Source organism: Ranitomeya imitator, chromosome 5 (assembly GCF_032444005.1).
Source record: "Ranitomeya imitator isolate aRanImi1 chromosome 5, aRanImi1.pri, whole genome shotgun sequence".
Taxonomy (NCBI): domain Eukaryota; kingdom Metazoa; phylum Chordata; class Amphibia; order Anura; family Dendrobatidae; genus Ranitomeya; species Ranitomeya imitator.
The window spans coordinates 599,899,939-599,921,347 of record NC_091286.1 but is presented as its reverse complement, the minus strand read 5'-3'; the positions used below and the strand labels follow the sequence as shown (position 1 = coordinate 599,921,347).

Below are 21,409 nucleotides of genomic sequence, written 5' to 3'. Positions count from 1 at the left end.
GTGCACTTTGTTCACTGCTTCAAAAAGGCTTGCTACACTGAACCGAAACACGTCGCCATCATGGGCTAAATAAAATAGCTCCTTATACACAGGCAGTGGTGTGCTGCTTCCTTTTTTGGACTGATATATATATATATATATATATATATATATATATATTGGGTACGGAAAGTATTCAGACCCCTTTAAATTTTTCACTCCTTGTTTCGTTGGAGCCATTTGATAAATTTAATGTTCATTTTTTTCTCATTAGTGTACACTCTGCAACCCTTCTTGACACAAAAAGACAGAAATGTAGTAATTTTTGCAAATTTTTAAAAAAGAAAAACTGAAATATCACATGGTCATAAGTATTCAGACCCCTGTCTCAGACACTCATATTTAAATCACATGCCATCCATTTCCTTGTGATTCTCCTTGAGATGGTTCTACTCCTTCATTGGAGTTCAGCTGTATTTAATTAAGCTAATAGACCTCACAGCTCACAGTGCCGGTCAGACCAAATGAGAATCATGAGGTCAAAGGAACTATTTCAAGGGGCTCAGAGACAGAATTGTGGCACAGATCTGGCCAAGGTTACAAAAGAATTTCTGCAGTACTCAAGGTTCCTAAGAGCACAGTGGCCTCCATAATCCTTAAATGGAAGGAAGTCTTCCTAGATCTGGCCGTCCAGCCAAATGGGAGAAGAGCCTTGGTGAGCGAGGTAAAGAAGAACCCCAAGATCACCGTGGCTGAGCTCCAGAGAGGCAGTATATATATATATATATATATATATATATATACATATTAGTACAGACTAAAAGTTTGGACACACCTTCCCATTTAAAGATTTTTCAGTATTTTCATGACTATGAAAATTGTACATTCACACTGAAGGCATCAAAACTATGAATTAACACATGTGGAATTATATACTTAGCAAAAAAGCATGAAACAACTGAAATTATGTCTTATATTCTAGGTTCTTCAAAGTAGCCACCTTTTGCGTTGATGACTGCTTTGCACACTCTTGGGATTCTCTTGATGAGCTTCAAGAGGTAGTCGCGGGAATGGTTTTCACTTCACAGGTGTGCCCTGTCAGGTTTAATAAGTGGTATTTCTTGCCTTATAAATGGTGTTGGGACCATCAGTTGTGTTGTGCAGAGGTCTGGTGATAGTTCTACTGAATAGACTGTTAGAATATGTATTATGGCAAGAAAAAGCAGCTAAGTAAAGAAAAATGAGTAGCCATCATTACTTTAAAAAATGAAGGTCAGTCAGTCTGAAAAATTGGGCAAACTTTGAAAGTGTCCCCAAGTGCAGTGGCAAAACCCATCAAGCACTACAAAAAAACTGGCTCACATGAGGATGGTGTGTCCAAACTTTTGGTTTGTACTATATATATATATATATATATATATGTGTGTAGCCTAAAATACAAAGGCAATGTATAACCTTTTACTTGAGGCCTTTTAGATATCATTTCATGTTCAACTATCTCAATTGTTCACAATAACAGTAATTTTGACTATGGGTGCCCAAACTAAACTTTTTCACACCAGTGTACAAAAGCATTTTGGACCATTTGTATCCTTTGCTCTGCACTGAGCATTTACATCAGGTTTTCCAGCCAAATCTCTGAATGTTGTGATACAGGTGAAAATCCAGAGGCAGCAGAGTTACTCTTGTCTCCGTCTGGCTTCTGTTCAGCGGAATCCTTCTTTTAAGAGTTGTAGAAAACTGTAACCGACTGTGCTTTTATGCATGCTTAAAAAGACAGACACTGTTGAATCATTGGCCACAGTGTTTACATCTGCCTCATTATGGGGGATCTTCTGCCGGGGTTCCATCTAAATCATGTATTTCAGAGATTTACACGGAAACCTTGATGTAAGCGATCAGAGCAGAGTGCAGGAAAAATGTGTCCCGAGCTTAACTGCAATCTTTGTGAGGCAGAATGAACAAATCAACAGCAAGAATTGTTTTTATTTTTTACTTCGTTCCTTGTGCGGTTTAAGTGATTAAACAACTTTATTCTTCAGGTCATTGAGATTACCAGATTTCGGTCTGTTTTTTTATGTTTGGGTACTATAACAAACTAAAATAATTTTTTTTTTACAAAAACAAAGTTTTTGCATCATCAAATTTTGAGAGCTACAATTTTTCTATTTTTCAGCTGACAGTCATGCAAGGGCTTGTTTTTTGTGGGACGAGTAGTGTTGAGCATTCCGATACCGCAAGTATCGGCCGATATTTGCGGTATCGGAATTCCGATACCGAGATCCGATATTTTTGCGATATCGGGAATCGGTATCGGGATGAAGATTGATGTGTAAAATAAAGAATAAAAATAAAAAATATTGATATACTTATCCTCGGACGCGCTCTGGTTGTAACCGCTGCAACCGCCATGCTTCTGTTCCTAAGAATGAGCACATGAAGGACCTTCGATGACGTCACGTGACCAATCACAAGCCGCGACGTCATCGAAGGTCCTTTACGAGCTCATTCTTAGGAAGGGAATCATGGCGGTTGCAGCGGTTACAACCAGAGCGCGTCCGAGGGTAAGTATATCAATATTTTTTATTTTTATTCTTTATTTTACACATGAATATGGATCCCAGGGCCTGAAGGAAAGTTTCCTCTCCTTCAGACCCTGGGAACCATAGAGGATACCTTCCGATATTTGTGTCCCATTGACTTGTATTGGTATCGGATATCGGTATCTGCGATATCCGATATTTTTCGGATATCGGCCGATACCATCCGATACCGATACTTTCAAATATTTCAAATATCGGACGGTATCGCTCAACACTAGGGACGAGTTGTTATTTTTATTGGTATAATTTCTGAGCACATAACAGTTCTTTTATCGCTTTCTATTCCGATTTTTGGGAGGCAGAATGAATAAACCCAGCAAATCAGGATTTTTTTTTGTTTGTTTTGAATTTTTAATGTTGTTCACCGTGGGGTAAATGTAATAAGACAGCTTTTTTCTTCGGGTTAGTATAGTATGCCAATAAAACACATGTATATAATTTTTTTAATGCTTTGCCACTTTTACACAATAAAAACTATCTTTTAGAAGAAGAATTGTTTTTGGATCGCTATATTCTGAGAACTGTAAGTTTTTTATTTCTCTACTGATGGAGCTGTACGGCAGCTTCCTTTTTGCGGGACAAGATGATGATTTCAGACAGCTATTTTAATTACATTTATCTTTTTTATTACTTTAAATATTTTTATTGGGGTTTAAAAACATTTATATAAAAACAGAACATTCCAATTATGTTCAATAATAACAATAAACAAGTTGACGGTTGTTAATATTAAGTTATCTTTAAACATTAGAACACAAGTATGATTAGCTTGATGAGGTATCAATATAAGCTCTTACATAAATCAAATAATTCTAAGTGTGCTAGAGAAATGTAAAGAAGAAAGGAGGATGGAAAGAAAAATAATTAGAAGGAAGAGGAAGTGATGGAACAAAACGAAACACCACGACTTAATGAAACCAGCACTTCAGAGGAGACCACATCTACCACAACATTCTATTTTAAGAATTATTTTCTCACAACCAGATTGCCAGGTCACTCCCCTCATTGAATAATATTCAACATGTCCATTGACGATGGAAAGCTTCTTGGCGATTGTTATAATGTGCAATCATGTTTTCCATTTTATTAATATTGTTAACCTATTCCTAGCATCCACCCAAAATTGGAGCTTTTATTAATTTCCAGTGACATTGGCTTAACAGCTGTTAGAAAGTCCTTAAGGATATATTTTTATACCTTTGAGATTGAATCAAGAGAAATGGAAAGTAGGTCTATATGGGGGAAGGGTGTAACTCTGCTACCAGTGAGACTATTGCACAGCGAGAAAATTGAATTCCGTAGCCCACAAACCAATGGGCATTCCCACCATATATGAAACATAGACTCGACTGTGCCACCACACCGCCAGCACCATATATTCATCCTTTTTATCACGTTTTATTCCACTTTACGTTCAGCATTATGTTGAAGAAGCATAGCTTTTTGCCTTGCTTTTTTTTTTTTTTATGGTGTTTACTGAAAGGCTTAACTAGTGTGAGAATTCTATAGGTTGTGTTGCTCTGGATTAAAATGCGTGTGCTTTTTTAAATTTTAGTTTTTACATACATATACCTATTTACCGGTATAATTTTATTTTATTTTTTGTTCTTTTTTTTGTTGTTTTAAAATAATTTTCTAAAATTTTTTCCACAACAGCACTGCAATGCATTATACTTTCAGTTTTTCACTAACTGAAGGCTCTAACACCATGCACAGGGCATGTTCTAATCAGGCTCCGTAGCTGACAGACCAAGAGGTTGTCAGTGACCTTGTGCTGTCATGACAACAATCAGGTCCCTGTGATGACATTGTGGGGGCACTGATCAGACGGCAGAGTGAGCCCCCTCCCTCTCCCTGCCTTCTAAATACTGTGATTGTTATTGATCTCAGCATTTAAAGGGCACTGCTCCTGGCAATGACAGTTGGTTCTTGGCTATCAATTAAGCTGAGCTACCAAGGGTGAGCATGCGGGCACCAGTCCTGCACCCGCACGATCACCAGGATGTACCGATATGTCCTTTTGTGGGAGCGCCCAGCCAATAGGACAAACTAGTACATCCAATGTAGGGATGGGGTCAAATTAGACAGTCCAAAAATTAGACAAATGTATCATACATAATGAACCATGTGATAAATCTGGGACATTCTAGTCTAGGTTTGCACTGCCTAAGAATTAGTCATAAATGATAAATATGCCTCATTGTATTTATCAGCTACTTGTTTGCTGGTAAGTGGTGGTTTAATGCCTATTTAAATAGGCATACCAAGATTCAGATGCTTGTTGATCAATCTGAAAACAATGGAAGCCTATGCCCATGGAGCAAACTATTACAGAAGTGCCGGTACGGTTTACACAACATGATTAGTTGCCAGAAACGATGACACAAAAGTTCTTTTTATCCGTCAAACTAAAGTATTACACGTGATTCCTGTACTATTACTGCCCACTTTGGAATGCTCGTATGTGATAATTATGCAGTGTTAATGTAACCTTATTTTTCTGCCTTATATATTTTCACATATTAGAAGAAGAAGTAGAGTGACAACTTACATTTGGTGACCACTCCTTCCAGTCTTATAATGTTTGGATGATCAAACTGGCCCATAATGCTGGCTTCTCCTAGAAAGTCTCTCCTCTGTTTCTCAGCATACCCAACCTTCAAGCTCTTAATAGCTACACAGATTTCCCTCTTACTGGGTAGCCTTAGGCGTCCACTGCAAACTTCTCCAAACTCCCCTGTCAAGACATGAAACAAATCATCTCTAACAAGAATATTTCTGTATATGGATTGTTATACTATCATATGCTCTGCACACTGCTATCTAAATCTTTATTATTACCCATAAAAAAAAAAATGTGCACGGTCTGGATTTTTGTTAAGAAATAGGAGTAATGCAAATAAGTTCTGAAAAAGCTGAATCTTGTTTAAGCAATTGTTTTATTTGAACAGTATCAATGGGAGCGCTGTCATTGCAAGATCATAAAAGCATTACATTTCTGTATATTTGAGAACAAAACCGTTTTTAGATACTGGGCGTTGTACACTGTGGGTGTCCTGTCATCTCTGCCTTTGTTATTGTAAGTCTAATGCATGTGTGCCAGGGTCCGTCTAGCCCAGTGGGCCGTAGCATCTGCCCATGCAGTTTTTCTTAAGTGCCTCCTCTTGGAGAAACCAATCACAGTGATATTTTTTTCTATTTCTTCTTGTTCTTGTATCAGGCAAAATGCAAGACGCCCATCAATATATGCTAAGCCTTCTGTTGTCATCCTTTAGGATTTACATAGGTCTGATCATCACCCTACTTCAGACCCGCTTTTGCCATGAGGCAGACATCATACTGTATCTATCTATATTGAGCTGTGGGGAACACTTTTTTAATAGAGGGAGTTGTTGGGGCCATCATACTATACATCGTGAGCTGTGGGGGCCATTATATTGCTATATTGTATGCAGTGGGCTGTGAGGGCCATCACACTGTGTAGAGGGGGCTAAGAGGAATCATACTGGGCATAAGGAGCTGTGATGCCATCATAGTTTATATGGAGAGCTGTGGGATCATCATACTGTAAATGGAGGCCATATGGAGCTGTGGAGGTCATCAAACTATATAAAGAGAGCATTGTAGACAATCATAATGTTTATAGGGAAATGTGAAGCCATATTTTATAGGAAAGGACAATGTGCAGGAAATATGCCAGAAGAGGGACAATGTAGGAGTCACATTATGTGAAGGGGCAATTATTATTCAGGTGAGCAGCATGACAAGATATTTATATTTTGTAGCATCCTTATTTTAAGATTGTCAGAATGTCCTACAGAAGACTGGAAAATATATGAATTAGAATTATTCCAATCATTTGTAATGTACCCTGGAGTAAATATTTATTTGTAATGAGTAAGAATCAGTTCTGTGGTCCCTGTATGGTCTGCAATCTGATGATGACTAGTAACAACAACAAATAGTATTTCATAATCATTGCTAAGTACATACTAGGGGATGGTGGTTTATGCCATAACAAAGTATATTGGGGGGCTAACTTGACATTACAATTGATCACTGAATTAAGCTTGGAGATATATTCATGGGTGATGTATTCATGTATTGATGGTGATTCTGGTGCTGTATTCATGTACTGATAGTGGTTCAGGTGCTATAGTCCTGTACAGAAAGCAGTTCTGGTGCTACATTCATGTACTATCAGTTCTCTTGGTGCCGTATTCATGTAATAATGATGGTTTTGGTGTCATATTCATGTACTGATGGTGGCTCTGGTACTGGATTCATGTGCTAATGGTGGTTTTGGTGCTGAATTAATGTACTGATGGTGGTTCTGGTGCTGTACTCAAATACTGTTAGTGGTTCTAGTGCTGCTTCCATCATAAGTGAAAGTGATTTATTCTATATATTGCAACACTGTGGTATTGCAGTATATAGTGTAAATGATCAGACGATCACAGGTTCAAGTCACCTAAGGGAACTAAATAATAATAAATTATTATAACAAAAACAAAACCTAAAACCAATAACGGAATTTTGTTTGTTCACTACTGGTTTAAATTTCACTGATGGGAGGGTCCCCATTTCAATTTTGGTCCCAGATAGCAGAAAGGCTAGAATTAATCCTGCTCTACTCAAAGCAAGACACATGGACTTCATGAGCTCATTAAATCCCTGCATTTGAAGATGTCATCTACATTTGATACATTATTACATTCTTACCTATAATTCCTCACTATGATTTGCTGAGAGTCTGACTGCTTAAATCTCCATTAGCATAAGAACAGAGAATAGTCTTATTCTTGTATTAATAGAGTAGTCATGAGCATGTTCGAACACCACTCTTATAGATAAGTAGAGCAATGGACGCACATGATCATTACCACTCTATTCATACAGGGGACTTTGAAGTGTCCTATAGCAGTCTGAATCCCGAGAAATCATACATTTATAACTTATGCTATAGATAGGCGATATATGTTGCTAACTGGATAATTTATTTAGTCAGAAAAAGTATATGCAATCACCATTTTTCAATTTTAACACTATAAATTTATTTTATTACACTAGCAAAACCATTCACTGATTGCAACGCAAACTCTTAATAACCACTAGGCAGTCACATATATCCAGCCACACATAAACATCTCCCAACAGAGTATCACAAAATAATATCATTTTGTAAGCTGTCATTTGGCTCCATTCATCTTGGGATATGGCAACACAAGTGGAAAGGTACAGAGGACAAAGTTGTATAAGAAAACTTAAAATGGTCTCCCAGATAATCAGCCCAGTAGTGGGCAAACTGTTACAGTGCTGAAGCAAACGGTGGGTAAACTGGGCAACGATTTTCACTGCTGCCCAAACAGTCTTCTGGTCATGCACACTCAGTCTGTAAATCCTGCAGAAATACATATTTTCCTCTCTGGAAATGATGTGCACTGTTACTATACAGCCTACACTAGAGTACATGGAGTTCAAGAGGGCAAGTTTCCTGCTTTTAGCTTTTCTACGAAGAATTTAGCATCTGAACCATTCAAATGTTATTAAGGAGCTTTTAGTATCAAAGTCACGGAGTTGGGACTTGTTCTTTTCCCACTTCAATGCGAAGAAACATCTTGGTAGTGAATGGGTAATGGACGGAGCAGCATTAATCAGGACTGTACTCTCTACAAAGGTACTTAAGATCCTTCTATGGGAAGGAGAAACTAATGTGATTGGGGAAGTTGCTGATCAAAAGCCCACTCCGAGGAGCGATGATGTGGAGGAGAAAGCTTCTAAACTAGAAGATCTATAATGAAAAAAAGGGGATTCAGAGATCAAAAATTTTGTGAGCTAAAACACTATTGAAGACTAAAAGATTTCATGGGAGAAAAAGAGAAAAAAAAGAGAACAAAAGAAAGAAAAAGAGAAAGAAAGAGAGAAAGAAAGAAAGAAAGAAAGAGAGAAAGAAAGAAAGAGAAAGAATGAATGAAAGAGAAATAAAGAGAAATTAAATACAATAGGTTAGTGCATGGTTTATATAATTTTAGATAGATAAGATATATTGTAACATAAAATAAAAGCAAAAGAGGAAGACACATAGAATGCATAAATAAAGAGATGGATGGAACCAATGGTGCTTTATAAATAAATAATAATAATAATAGATAGAGATATGAAATACCATAACGTTCTGTAGAAGGACGTAGATCTGGGGATTTATTATGATGGAATATAGGCTGAACTGGATGGACAAATGTCTTTTTTTGGCCTTACTAACTATGTTACTATGTTCATAGATATACATACAGATAGAGAATGGCAGGGAGAGAAGGCTAAAAGGATGGATAGATAGATACCGTAGAAAGATACCGAAGATAGATAGATAGTTTTCAGTTGTTATTAGCATTTATATGACAAGAAACCTATATAATCTTCTCGATACACTTTCCTAGGTGATAAGATTGATGACTATAGAGCTGAAACAATTTACTAGGTGCCACATAAGTCATACACTTACCTGCACCTATTACACGCTCTATTCGGATATTGGAGACATCAATCTCTTTAGCAAAGTCCCGTACGGCCTGGTTGGGATCCTCATATGTGTGCGGGTGGACATAGGTTCTGCTCCCAGGCAGCTTCACTAGCAACATAAAAACATATAGGTTAAAAGAAACTCTTCTTCGGCCGGCTCTAGAACACCTGGGCAGCATCCTCACTTGTATACATTGCCGTGATTAGTAGTTTGTAAAATATACCTATCGTAACAATACTTTCTGTCTGACATCTTGTATTACAGATTCATTAGATATCACTATCATGGGTACATTGTGTTTCATTCCAGCTGATTTCCAGCAAAGTTGGCATTGAGGAGGGTGGTACATTGAGAAATACAAAAGAGAAAATGATTGAACGGAGGGTAAATCTCGTAGTTGCAGGTGCGTATTATTTTAGTATTTTATTGAAAGTCTTGTATAACATTCCTCCTATGAAGTGTCAGAGCCCGACCTCTTTCATCCAAACTAGCCATTAATGCAAGCAATCCAATTATTCGTATGATAAAGGCGCATATCCCACATCCGCTCCAACCCCGGTCTTATCTAACCGCACACACGAGCTTCATGCTCAGCAAGGGACAAGGAGGAAATAAACTTGGTCTGTTTAGGCCTCCAAATGCTGATGTGTGGTTCATGAAACGTAATGGTCGCTCTTTGAGACTAAAACTGGTTCCGCTCTTCAGTCTTTACACACGTGATGCACAGTATGGGGCTGGAAATGTATTTTCGGTCCCAGGCAATTTCCCAAAAAAGAAAAAAATTGATGTGCAGGTCTCCTCTACGATAAAGATAAGGTTTCTCTTTCTTCTAAATGTTACTTTGAGTTTGTTTAGAACAAAAATGTGTAAAAAGACGAAAATAATATCAAGTTCAAAGTGTTTCTATTAAAATTTAAATTGTATTTCACACCAAAATCCATAATTTTGGGTTCTAACAAAGCCGTAAATTACTATGACCGGTATAACAGTACTGAACAATTCAATGGACGACAATAATGTTGATGCAATATAGTAAAACATACTAAAAACATAAAAGTATAAAAAAGATGTGACATAAAGTTCAATAGCCTCAAAGAGAAATCTGTAGTAGACCCCCATTTACTCTGCGAAAAGTTTCATTTGCAATATAGACTTTTTCAGATAAGACTGAGGGGCTTAAGGTCATGACCTCAAACTTTTCAGCCCCTATGTAATGTACAAATTGTCGCATTAGTAGTACAAAAAAATGCAAAATCTTTATTACTAGAGAGATACACAAATATAGTAAGAGGTGAAATGATAAAAGTTACAGAAATGTGGCACAAACCGCACAATTGAACCACGTTCAGTCAGAAACAACGTTATTGTTATGGTTAACGTTATCAACGAATCCTTGTAGTATAGATAAAGACAGACATTAATAAGTCGAGAATCATTTCTTCTATAATTTATAGTTACACAGATAAAGGTCAGATATTTTTCTCTCAACAAGTGGCATTCTGGATTATAAACAATATTGCGATAGAGAATGGACCACTGGTGTAGAAGGAATGAACTTAATGGACCTGTCTTGTTTATATATACTGTAACTATGTAACAGTTGTTCATGAAGGGTATTTATTAAGGCTCGAGATTTATTTTGCATAACATTGGTGCCTCGATGTTTCATAGAGGGTGCTCCAATGGGTGCTCTACAAGTCCTGATAGCCTGAGCTGGCACCCATGATATCGCACTTGGACAGCTTTTGATTAGTTGCTGTTTTTTCAACTCTGGTAATATGGCACAGGTTAGTACAGTTACTTTCCACCACTGTGGCCCTAAGCTCAAATCCAATCATGGACAAAATCTGCGTGGAGTTTCTGTGTCTTCCCTGTTTGTGTTTGTGAATATTCTCCTTTTCTCTGAGTTTGTTTCGGTATTCTCACTCTCCCTGTGTTTGTGGGGATATTCTCACTTTCTCTGTGCCTGTGTGGGTGTTCTCATTTTCTCTATGTTTGTGTGGATATTCTCATTCCCTTTGCACTTGTGTAGATATTCTCATTCTCTGTGTTTATGTGGATATTTTCATTCTCTGTGTTTGTGTGGATATTCTCATTCTCTGTATTTGTATTGATAGTCTTATTGTGCCTGTGTTTGTGTGGATATTCTCCTTCTCCCTGTGTTTCTGTGGGTATTCTCATTCTCCCTATGTTTCTGTGGGTATTTTCATTCTCCCTGTGTCTCCCTGTGTTTGTGTGGATATTCTCATTCTCCCTAGGTTTCTGTGGGTATTCTCATTCTCCCTGTGTTTGTGTGGATATTCTCATTCTCCCTGTGTTTGTGTGGATATTCTCATTTTCCCTGTGTTTGTGTGGATATTCTCATCCTCTCTGTGTTTGTGTGGATATTCTCATTCTCCCTGTGTTTGTGTGGATATTCTCATTCTCCCTGTGTTTGTGTGGGTATTCTCATTCTCCCTAGGTTTCTGTGGGTATTCTCATTCTCCCTGTGTTTGTGTGGGTATTCTCATTCTCCCTGTGTTTGTGTGGATATTCTCATTCTCCCTGTGTTTGTGTGGATATTCTCATTCTCCCTGTGTTTGTGTGGCTATTCTCATTCTCCCTGTGTTTGTGTGGATATTCTCATCCTCTCTGTGTTTCTGTGGATATTCTCATTCTCCCTGTGTTTGTGTGGATATTCTCATTCTCCCTGTGTTTGTGTGGGTATTCTCATTCTCCCTAGGTTTCTGTGGGTATTCTCATTCTCCCTGTGTTTGTGTGGGTATTCTCATTCTCCCTGTGTTTGTGTGGGTATTCTCATTCTCCCTGTGTTTGTGTGGATATTCTCATTCTCCCTAGGGTTCTGTGGGTATTCTCATTCTCCCTGTGTTTGTGTGGGTATTCTCATTCCCCCTGTGTTTGTGTGGATATTCTCATTCTCCCTAGGTTTCTGTGGGTATTCTCATTCTCCCTGTGTTTGTGTGGGTATTCTCATTCTCCCTGTGTTTGTGTGGGTATTCTCATTCTCCCTGTGTTTGTGTGGATATTCTCATTCTCCCTAGGTTTCTGTGGGTATTCTCATTCTCCCTGTGTTTGTGTGGATATTCTCATTCTCCCTGTATTTGTGTGGATATTCTCATTCTCCCTGTGTTTGTGTGGATATTCTCATTTTCCCTGTGTTTGTGTGGATATTCTCATCCTCTCTGTGTTTGTGTGGATATTCTCATTCTCCCTGTGTTTGTGTGGATATTCTCATTCTCCCTGTGTTTGTGTGGATATTCTCATTCTCCCTGTGTTTGTGTGGGTATTCTCATTCCATGTGTCTCTGTGAAAATTCTCATTCTCTCTGTGTTTCTCTGTGTATTCTCATTCTCCCTATGTTTCTGTGGGTATTCTCATCCTCTCTGTGTCTGTGTGGATATTCTCATCCTCTGTGTGTCTGTGTGGATATTCTCATGCTCCCTGTGTTTCTTTGGGTATTCTCATTTTCCCTATGTTTCAGTGGGTATTCTCATTCTCCCTGTGTTTGTGTGGATATTCTCATTCTCCCTGTGTTTGTGGGGATATTCTCATTCTCCCTATGTTTCTGTGGGTATTCTCATCCTCTGTGTGTCTGTGTGGATATTCTCATTCTCCCTGTGTCTCTGTGGATATTCTCATTCTCCCTATGTTTCAGTGGGTATTCTCATTCTCCCTGTGTCTGTGTGGATATTCTCATTCTCCCTGTGTTTGTGTGGATATTCTCATTCTCCCTGTGTTTGTGTGGATATTCTCATTCTCCCTGTGTTTGTGTGGATATTCTCATTCTCTCTGTGTTTGTGTGGATATTCTCATTCTCCCTGTGTCTCTGTGGGTATTCTCATTCTCCCTGTGTTTGTGTGGATATTCTCATTCTCCCTGTGTTTGTGTGGATATTCTCATTCTCGCTGTGTCTGTGTGGATATTCTCATTCTCCCTGTGTTTGTGTGGATATTCTCATTCTCCCTGTGTCTCTATGGGTATTCTCATTCTCCCTGTGTTTGTGTGGATATTCTCATTCTCCCTGTGTTTGTGTGGATATTCTCATTCTCCCTGTGTTTGTGTGGATATTCTCATTCTCCCTGTGTTTGTGTGGATATTCTCATTCTCCCTGTGTTTGTGTGGATATTCTCATTCTCGCTGTGTCTGTGTGGATATTCTCATTCTCCCTGTGTCTGTGTGGATATTCTCATTCTCTCTGTGTTTCTGTGGGTATTCTCATTCTCCCTGTGTTTGTGTGGATATTCTCATTCTCCCTGTGTTTGTGTGGATATTCTCATTCTCCCTGTGTTTGTGTGGATATTCTCATTCTCGCTGTGTTTGTGTGGATATTCTCATTCTCCCTGTGTTTGTGTGGATATTCTCATTCTCCCTGTGTCTCTGTGGGTATTCTCATTCTCCCTGTGTTTGTGTGGATATTCTCATTCTCCCTGTGTTTGTGTGGATATTCTCATTCTCGCTGTGTTTGTGTGGATATTCTCATTCTCCCTGTGTTTGTGTGGATATTCTCATTCTCCCTGTGTCTCTGTGGGTATTCTCATTCTCCCTGTGTTTGTGTGGATATTCTCATTCTCCCTGTGTTTGTGTGGATATTCTCATTCTCCCTGTGTTTGTGTGCATATTCTCATTCTCCCTGTGTTTGTGTGGATATTCTCATTCTCTCTGTGTTTGTGTGGATATGCTCATTCTCCCTGTGTTTGTGTGGATATTCTCATTCTCCCTGTGTCTGTGTGGGTATTCTCATTCTCCCTGTGTCTGTGTGGGTATTCTCATTCTCCCTGTGTCTGTGTGGGTATTCTCATTCTCCCTGTGTTTGTGTGGATATTCTCATTCTCCCTGTGTTTGTGTGGATATGCTCATTCTCCCTGTGTCTGTGTGGGTATTCTCATTCTCCCTGTGTCTGTGTGGGTATTCTCATTCTCCCTGTGTTTGTGTGGATATTCTCATTCTCCCTGTGTTTGTGTGGATATTCTCATTCTCCCTGTGTCTGTGTGGATATTCTCATTCTCCCTGTGTTTGTGTGGATATTCTCATTCTCCCTGTGTTTGTGTGGGTATTCTCATTCTCCCTGTGTTTGTGTAGATATTCTCATTCTCCCTGTGTTTGTGTGGATATTCTCATTCTCCCTGTGTCTGTGTGGATATGCTCATTCTCCCTGTGTTTGTGTGGATATTCTCATTCTCCCTGTGTTTGTGTGGATATTCTCATTCTCCATGTGTTTGTGTGGATATTCTCATTCTCCCTGTGTTTGTGTGGATATTCTCATTCTCCCTGTGTTTGTGTGGATATTCTCATTCTCCATGTGTTTGTGTGGATATTCTCATTCTCCCTGTGTCTGTGTGGATATTTTCATTCTCCCTGTGTTTGTGTGGATATTTTCATCCTCTCTGTGTTTGTGTGGATAGTCTCATTGTCCCTGTGTTTGTGTGGGTATTCTCATTCTCCCTGTGTTTGTGTGGATATTCTCATTCCATGTGTCTCTGTGAAAATTCTCATTCTCTCTGTGTTTCTCTGTGTATTCTCATTCTCCCTATGTTTCTGTGGGTATTCTCATCCTCTCTGTGTCTGTGTGGATATTCTCATCCTCTGTGTGTCTGTGTGGATATTCTCATGCTCCCTGTGTTTCTTTGGGTATTCTCATTCTCCCTATGTTTCTGTGGGTATTCTCATCCTCTCTGTGTCTGTGTGGATATTCTCATCCTCTGTGTGTCTGTGTGGATATTCTCATGCTCCCTGTGTTTCTTTGGGTATTCTCATTCTCCCTATGTTTCAGTGGGTATTCTCATTCTCCCTTTGTTTGTGTGGATATTCTCATTCTCCCTGTGTCTGTGTGGGTATTCTCATTCCCCCTGTGTCTGTGTGGATATTCTCATTCTCCCTGTGTTTGTGTGGATATTCTCATTCTCCCTGTGTTTGTGTGGATATTCTCATTTTCCCTGTGTCTGTGTGGGTATTCTCATTCTCCCTGTGTTTTTGTGGATATTCTCATTCTCTGTGTCTCGGTGGATATTCTCATTCTCCTTGTGTCTGTGTGGGTATTCTCATTCTCCCTGTGTTTGTGTTAATATTCTCATTCCATGTGTCTCGGTGGATATTCTCATTCTCACTGTGTTTGTGTGGATATTCTCATTCTCACTGTGTTTGTGTGGATATTCTCATTCTCCCTGTGTTTGTGTGGATATTCTCATTCTCCCTGTGTTTGTGTGGATATTCTCATTCTCCCTGTGTCTGTGTGGGTATTCTCCTTCTCCCTGTGTTTGTGTGGATATTCTCATTCTCCCTGTGTTTGTGTGGATATTCTCATTCTCCCTGTGTCTGTGTGGGTATTCTCATTCCCCCTGTGTCTGTGTGGATATTCTCATTCTCCCTGTGTTTCTGTGGATATTCTCATTCTCCCTGTGTTTGTGTGGATATTCTCATTCTCCCTGTGTTTGTGTGGATATTCTCATTCTCCCTGTGTCTGTGTGGATATGCTCATTCTCCCTGTGTCTGTGTGGGTATTCTCATTCCCCCTGTGTCTGTGTGGATATTCTCATTCTCCCTGTGTTTGTGTGGATATTCTCATTCTCCCTGTGTCTGTGTGGATATGCTCATTCTCCCTGTGTTTGTGTGGGTATTCTCATTCTCCCTGTGTTTTTGTGGATATTCTCATTCTCTGTGTCTCGGTGGATATTCTCATTCTCCTTGTGTCTGTGTGGGTATTCTCATTCTCCCTGTGTTTGTGTTAATATTCTCATTCCATGTGTCTCGGTGGATATTCTCATTCTCACTGTGTTTGTGTGGATATTCTCATTCTCCCTGTGTTTGTGTGGATATTCTCATTCTCCCTGTGTTTGTGTGGATATTCTCATTCTCTCTGTGTTTCGGTGGATATTCTCATTCTCCCTGTGTTTGTGTGGATATTTTGATTCTCCCTGGGTCTGTGTGGGTATTCTCATTCTCCCTGTGTCTGTGTGGGTATTCTCCTTCTCCCTGTGTTTGTGTGGATATTCTCATTCTCCCTGTGTTTGTGTGGATATTCTCATTCTCCCTGTGTTTGTGTGGATATTCTCATTCTCCCTGTGTTTGTGTGGATATTTTCATTCTCCCTGGGTCTGTGTGGGTATTCTCATTCTCCCTGTGTCTGTGTGGGTATTCTCCTTCTCCCTGTGTTTGTGTGGATATTCTCATTCTAACTGTGTTTGTGTGGATACTCTCATTCTCCCTGTGTTTGTGTGGGTATTCTCATTCTAACTGTGTTTGTGTGGATATTCTCATTCTCCCTGTGTTTGTGTGGGTATTCTCATTCTCCCTGTGTCTGTGTGGGTATTCTCATTCTCCCTGTGTTTGTGTGGATATTCTCATTCTCCCTGTGTCTGTGTGGATATTCTCCTTCTCCCTGTGTTTGTGTGGATATTCTCCTTCTCCCTGTGTTTGTGTGGGTATTCTCATTCTCTCTGTGTTTGTGTGGATATTCTCATTCTCCCTGTGTCTGTGTGGGTATTCTCATTCTCCCTGTGTTTGTGTGGATAGTCTCCTTCTCCCTGTGTTTGTGTGGATATTCTCATTCTCCCTGTGTCTGTGTGGATATTCTCCTTCTCCCTGTGTTTGTGTGGATAATCTCATTCTCCCTGTGTCTGTGTGGATATTCTCCTTCTCCCTGTGTTTGTGTGGATATTCTCATTCTCCCTGTGTCTGTGTGGATATTCTCCTTCTCCCTGTGTTTGTGTGGGTATTCTCATTCTCCCTGTGTCTGTGTGGGTATTCTCATTCTCCCTGTGTCTGTGTGGGTATTCTCATTCTCCCTGTGTCTGTGTGGATATTCTCCTTCTCCCTGTGTTTGTGTGGATATTCTCCTTCTCCCTGTGTTTGTGTGGATATTCTCATTCTCCCTGTGTCTGTGTGGATATTCTCCTTCTCCCTGTGTTTGTGTGGATATTCTCATTCTCCCTGTGTCTGTGTGGATATTCTCCTTCTCCCTGTGTTTGTGTGGATATTCTCATTCTCCCTGTGTTTGTGTGGATATTCTCATTCTCCCTGTGTCTGTGTGGATATTCTCCTTCTCCATGTGTTTGTGTGGATATTCTCATTCTCCCTGTGTCTGTGTGGATATTCTCATTCTCCCTGTGTTTGTGTGGATATTCTCATTCTCCCTGTGTCTGTGTGGATATTCTCCTTCTCCCTGTGTTTGTGTGGATATTCTCATTCTCCCTGTGTCTGTGTGGATATTCTCCTTCTCCCTGCGTTTGTGTGGATATTCTCATTCTCCATGTGTTTGTGTGGGTATTCTCATTCTCCCTGTGTCTGTGTGGGTATTCTCATTCTCCCTGTGTCTGTGTGGGTATTCTCATTCTCCCTGTGTCTGTGTGGATATTCTCCTTCTCCCTGTGTTTGTGTGGATATTCTCCTTCTCCCTGTGTTTGTGTGGATATTCTCATTCTCCCTGTGTCTGTGTGGATATTCTCCTTCTCCCTGTGTTTGTGTGGATATTCTCCTTCTCCCTGTGTTTGTGTGGATATTCTCCTTCTCCCTGTGTTTGTGTGGATATTCTCCTTCTCCCTGTGTTTGTGTGGATATTCTCATTCTCCTTGTGTCTGTGTGGATATTCTCATTCTCCCTGTGTCTGTGTGGATATTCTCATTCTCCCTGTGTTTGTGTGGATATTCTCATTCTCCCTGTGTCTGTGTGGATATTCTCCTTCTCCCTGTGTTTGTGTGGATATTCTCATTCTCCCTGTGTCTGTGTGGGTATTCTCCTTCTCCCTGTGTTTGTGTGGATATTCTCATTCTCCCTGTGTCTGTGTGGGTATTCTCCTTCTCCCTGTGTTTGTGTGGATATTCTCATTCTCCCTGTGTCTGTGTGGGTATTCTCCTTCTCCCTGTGTTTGTGTGGATATTCTCATTCTCCCTGTGTCTGTGTGGATATTCTCCTTCTCCCTGCGTTTGTGTGGATATTCTCATTCTCCATGTGTTTGTGTGGATATTCTCATTCTCCCTGTGTCTGTGTGGATATTCTCCTTCTCCCTGTGTTTGTGTGGATATTCTCATTCTCCCTGTGTCTGTGTGGATATTCTCCTTCTCCCTGTGTTTGTGTGGATATTCTCATTCTCCATGTGTTTGTGTGGATATTCTCATTCTCCCTGTGTCTGTGTGGATATTCTCCTTCTCCCTGTGTTTGTGTGGATAATCTCATTCTCCCTGTGTCTGTGTGGATATTCTCCTTCTCCCTGTGTTTGTGTGGATATTCTCATTCTCCCTGTGTCTGTGTGGATATTCTCCTTCTCCCTGTGTTTGTGTGGGTATTCTCATTCTCCCTGTGTCTGTGTGGGTATTCTCATTCTCCCTGTGTCTGTGTGGATATTCTCCTTCTCCCTGTGTTTGTGTGGATATTCTCCTTCTCCCTGTGTTTGTGTGGATATTCTCATTCTCCCTGTGTCTGTGTGGATATTCTCCTTCTCCCTGTGTTTGTGTGGATATTCTCATTCTCCCTGTGTCTGTGTGGATATTCTCCTTCTCCCTGTGTTTGTGTGGATATTCTCATTCTCCATGTGTTTGTGTGGATATTCTCATTCTCCCTGTGTCTGTGTGGATATTCTCCTTCTCCCTGTGTTTGTGTGGATATTCTCATTCTCCCTGTGTCTGTGTGGATATTCTCCTTCTCCCTGTGTTTGTGTGGGTATTCTCATTCTCCCTGTGTCTGTGTGGATATTCTCCTTCTCCCTGTGTTTGTGTGGATATTCTCATTCTCCCTGTGTCTGTGTGGATATTCTCATTCTCCCTGTGTCTGTGTGGGTATTCTCATTCTCCCTGTGTCTGTGTGGGTATTCTCATTCTCCCTGTGTCTGTGTGGATATTCTCCTTCTCCCTGTGTTTGTGTGGATATTCTCCTTCTCCCTGTGTTTGTGTGGATATTCTCATTCTCCCTGTGTCTGTGTGGATATTCTCCTTCTCCCTGTGTTTGTGTGGATATTCTCATTCTCCCTGTGTCTGTGTGGATATTCTCCTTCTCCCTGTGTTTGTGTGGATATTCTCATTCTCCATGTGTTTCTGTGGGTATTCTCATCCTCTCTGTGTCTGTGTGGATATTCTCATCCTCTGTGTGTCTGTGTGGATATTCTCATGCTCCCTGTGTTTCTTTGGGTATTCTCATTCTCCCTATGTTTCTGTGGGTATTCTCATCCTCTCTGTGTCTGTGTGGATATTCTCATCCTCTGTGTGTCTGTGTGGATATTCTCATGCTCCCTGTGTTTCTTTGGGTATTCTCATTCTCCCTATGTTTCAGTGGGTATTCTCATTCTCCCTTTGTTTGTGTGGATATTCTCATTCTCCCTGTGTCTGTGTGGATATTCTCATTCTCCCTGTGTTTGTGTGGATATTCTCATTTTCCCTGTGTCTGTGTGGGTATTCTCATTCTCCCTGTGTTTTTGTGGATATTCTCATTCTCTGTGTCTCGGTGGATATTCTCATTCTCCCTGTGTTTGTGTTAATATTCTCATTCCATGTGTCTCGGTGGATATTCTCATTCTCACTGTGTTTGTGTGGATATTCTCATTCTCCCTGTGTTTGTGTGGATATTCTCATTCTCCCTGTGTTTGTGTGGATATTCTCATTCTCCCTGTGTCTGTGTGGGTATTCTCCTTCTCCCTGTGTTTGTGTGGATATTCTCATTCTCCCTGTGTTTGTGTGGATATTCTCATTCTCCCTGTGTCTGTGTGGGTATTCTCATTCCCCCTGTGTCTGTGTGGATATTCTCATTCTCCCTGTGTTTCTGTGGATATTCTCATTCTCCCTGTGTTTGTGTGGATATTCTCATTCTCCCTGTGTTTGTGTGGATATTCTCATTCTCCCTGTGTCTGTGTGGATATGCTCATTCTCCCTGTGTCTGTGTGGGTATTCTCTTTCTCCCTGTGTTTTTGTGGATATTCTCATTCTCTGTGTCTCGGTGGATATTCTCATTCTCTGTGTCTCGGTGGATATTCTCATTCTCCTTGTGTCTGTGTGGGTATTCTCATTCTCCCTGTGTTTGTGTTAATATTCTCATTCCATGTGTCTCGGTGGATATTCTCATTCTCACTGTGTTTGTGTGGATATTCTCATTCTCCCTGTGTTTGTGTGGATATTCTCATTCTCCCTGTGTTTGTGTGGATATTCTCATTCTCTCTGTGTTTCGGTGGATATTCTCATTCTCCCTGTGTTTGTGTGGATATTTTGATTCTCCCTGGGTCTGTGTGGGTATTCTCATTCTCCCTGTGTTTGTGTGGATATTCTCATTCTCCCTGTGTTTGTGTGGATATTCTCATTCTCCCTGTGTCTGTGTGGGTATTCTCCTTCTCCCTGTGTTTGTGTGGATATTCTCATTCTCCCTGTGTCTCTGTGGGTATTCTCATTCTCCCTGTGTTTGTGTGGATATTCTCATTCTCCCTGTGTTTGTGTGGATATTCTCATTCTCGCTGTGTCTGTGTGGATATTCTCATTCTCCCTGTGTTTGTGTGGATATTCTCATTCTCCCTGTGTCTCTGTGGGTATTCTCATTCTCCCTGTGTTTGTGTGGATATTCTCATTCTCCCTGTGTTTGTGTGGATATTCTCATTCTCCCTGTGTCTCTGTGGGTATTCTCATTCTCCCTGTGTTTGTGTGCATATTCTCATTCTCCCTGTGTTTGTGTGGATATTCTCATTCTCTCTGTGTTTGTGTGGATATGCTCATTCTCCCTGTGTCTGTGTGGGTATTCTCATTCTCCCTGTGTCTGTGTGGGTATTCTCATTCTCCCTGTGTTTGTGTGGATATTCTCATTCTCCCTGTGTTTGTGTGGATATGCTCATTCTCCCTGTGTCTGTGTGGGTATTCTCATTCTCCCTGTGTTTGTGTGGATATTCTCATTCTCCCTGTGTTTGTGTGGATATTCTCATTCTCCCTGTGTCTGTGTGGATATTCTCATTCTCCCTGTGTTTGTGTGGATATTCTCATTCTCCCTGTGTTTGTGTGGGTATTCTCATTCTCCCTGTGTTTGTGTAGATATTCTCATTCTCCCTGTGTTTGTGTGGATATTCTCATTCTCCCTGTGTCTGTGTGGATATGCTCATTCTCCCTGTGTTTGTGTGGATATTCTCATTCTCCCTGTGTTTGTGTGGATATTCTCATTCTCCATGTGTTTGTGTGGATATTCTCATTCTCCCTGTGTTTGTGTGGATATTCTCATTCTCCCTGTGTTTGTGTGGATATTCTCATTCTCCATGTGTTTGTGTGGATATTCTCATTCTCCCTGTGTCTGTGTGGATATTCTCATTCTCCCTGTGTTTGTGTGGATATTTTCATCCTCTCTGTGTTTGTGT

General features: G+C 40.2%; 1 protein-coding gene across 3 annotated transcripts in view; it reads right to left on the bottom strand.

Annotated features, from left to right (window-relative positions):
* Positions 1 to 21,409, bottom strand: part of LOC138638573 (ephrin type-A receptor 3-like) — a 523,615-nt gene that overhangs the window by 123,889 nt on the left and 378,317 nt on the right. For all 3 annotated transcript variants that reach the window (XM_069727971.1, XM_069727970.1, XM_069727969.1), the window contains 2 exons: positions 9,085 to 9,210; positions 5,134 to 5,319 (listed from right to left, as the gene is read on the bottom strand). In XM_069727971.1, coding sequence (XP_069584072.1) covers positions 5,134 to 5,319; positions 9,085 to 9,210 — 312 coding nt within the window. The remainder of the gene's footprint in view (positions 1 to 5,133; positions 5,320 to 9,084; positions 9,211 to 21,409) is intronic.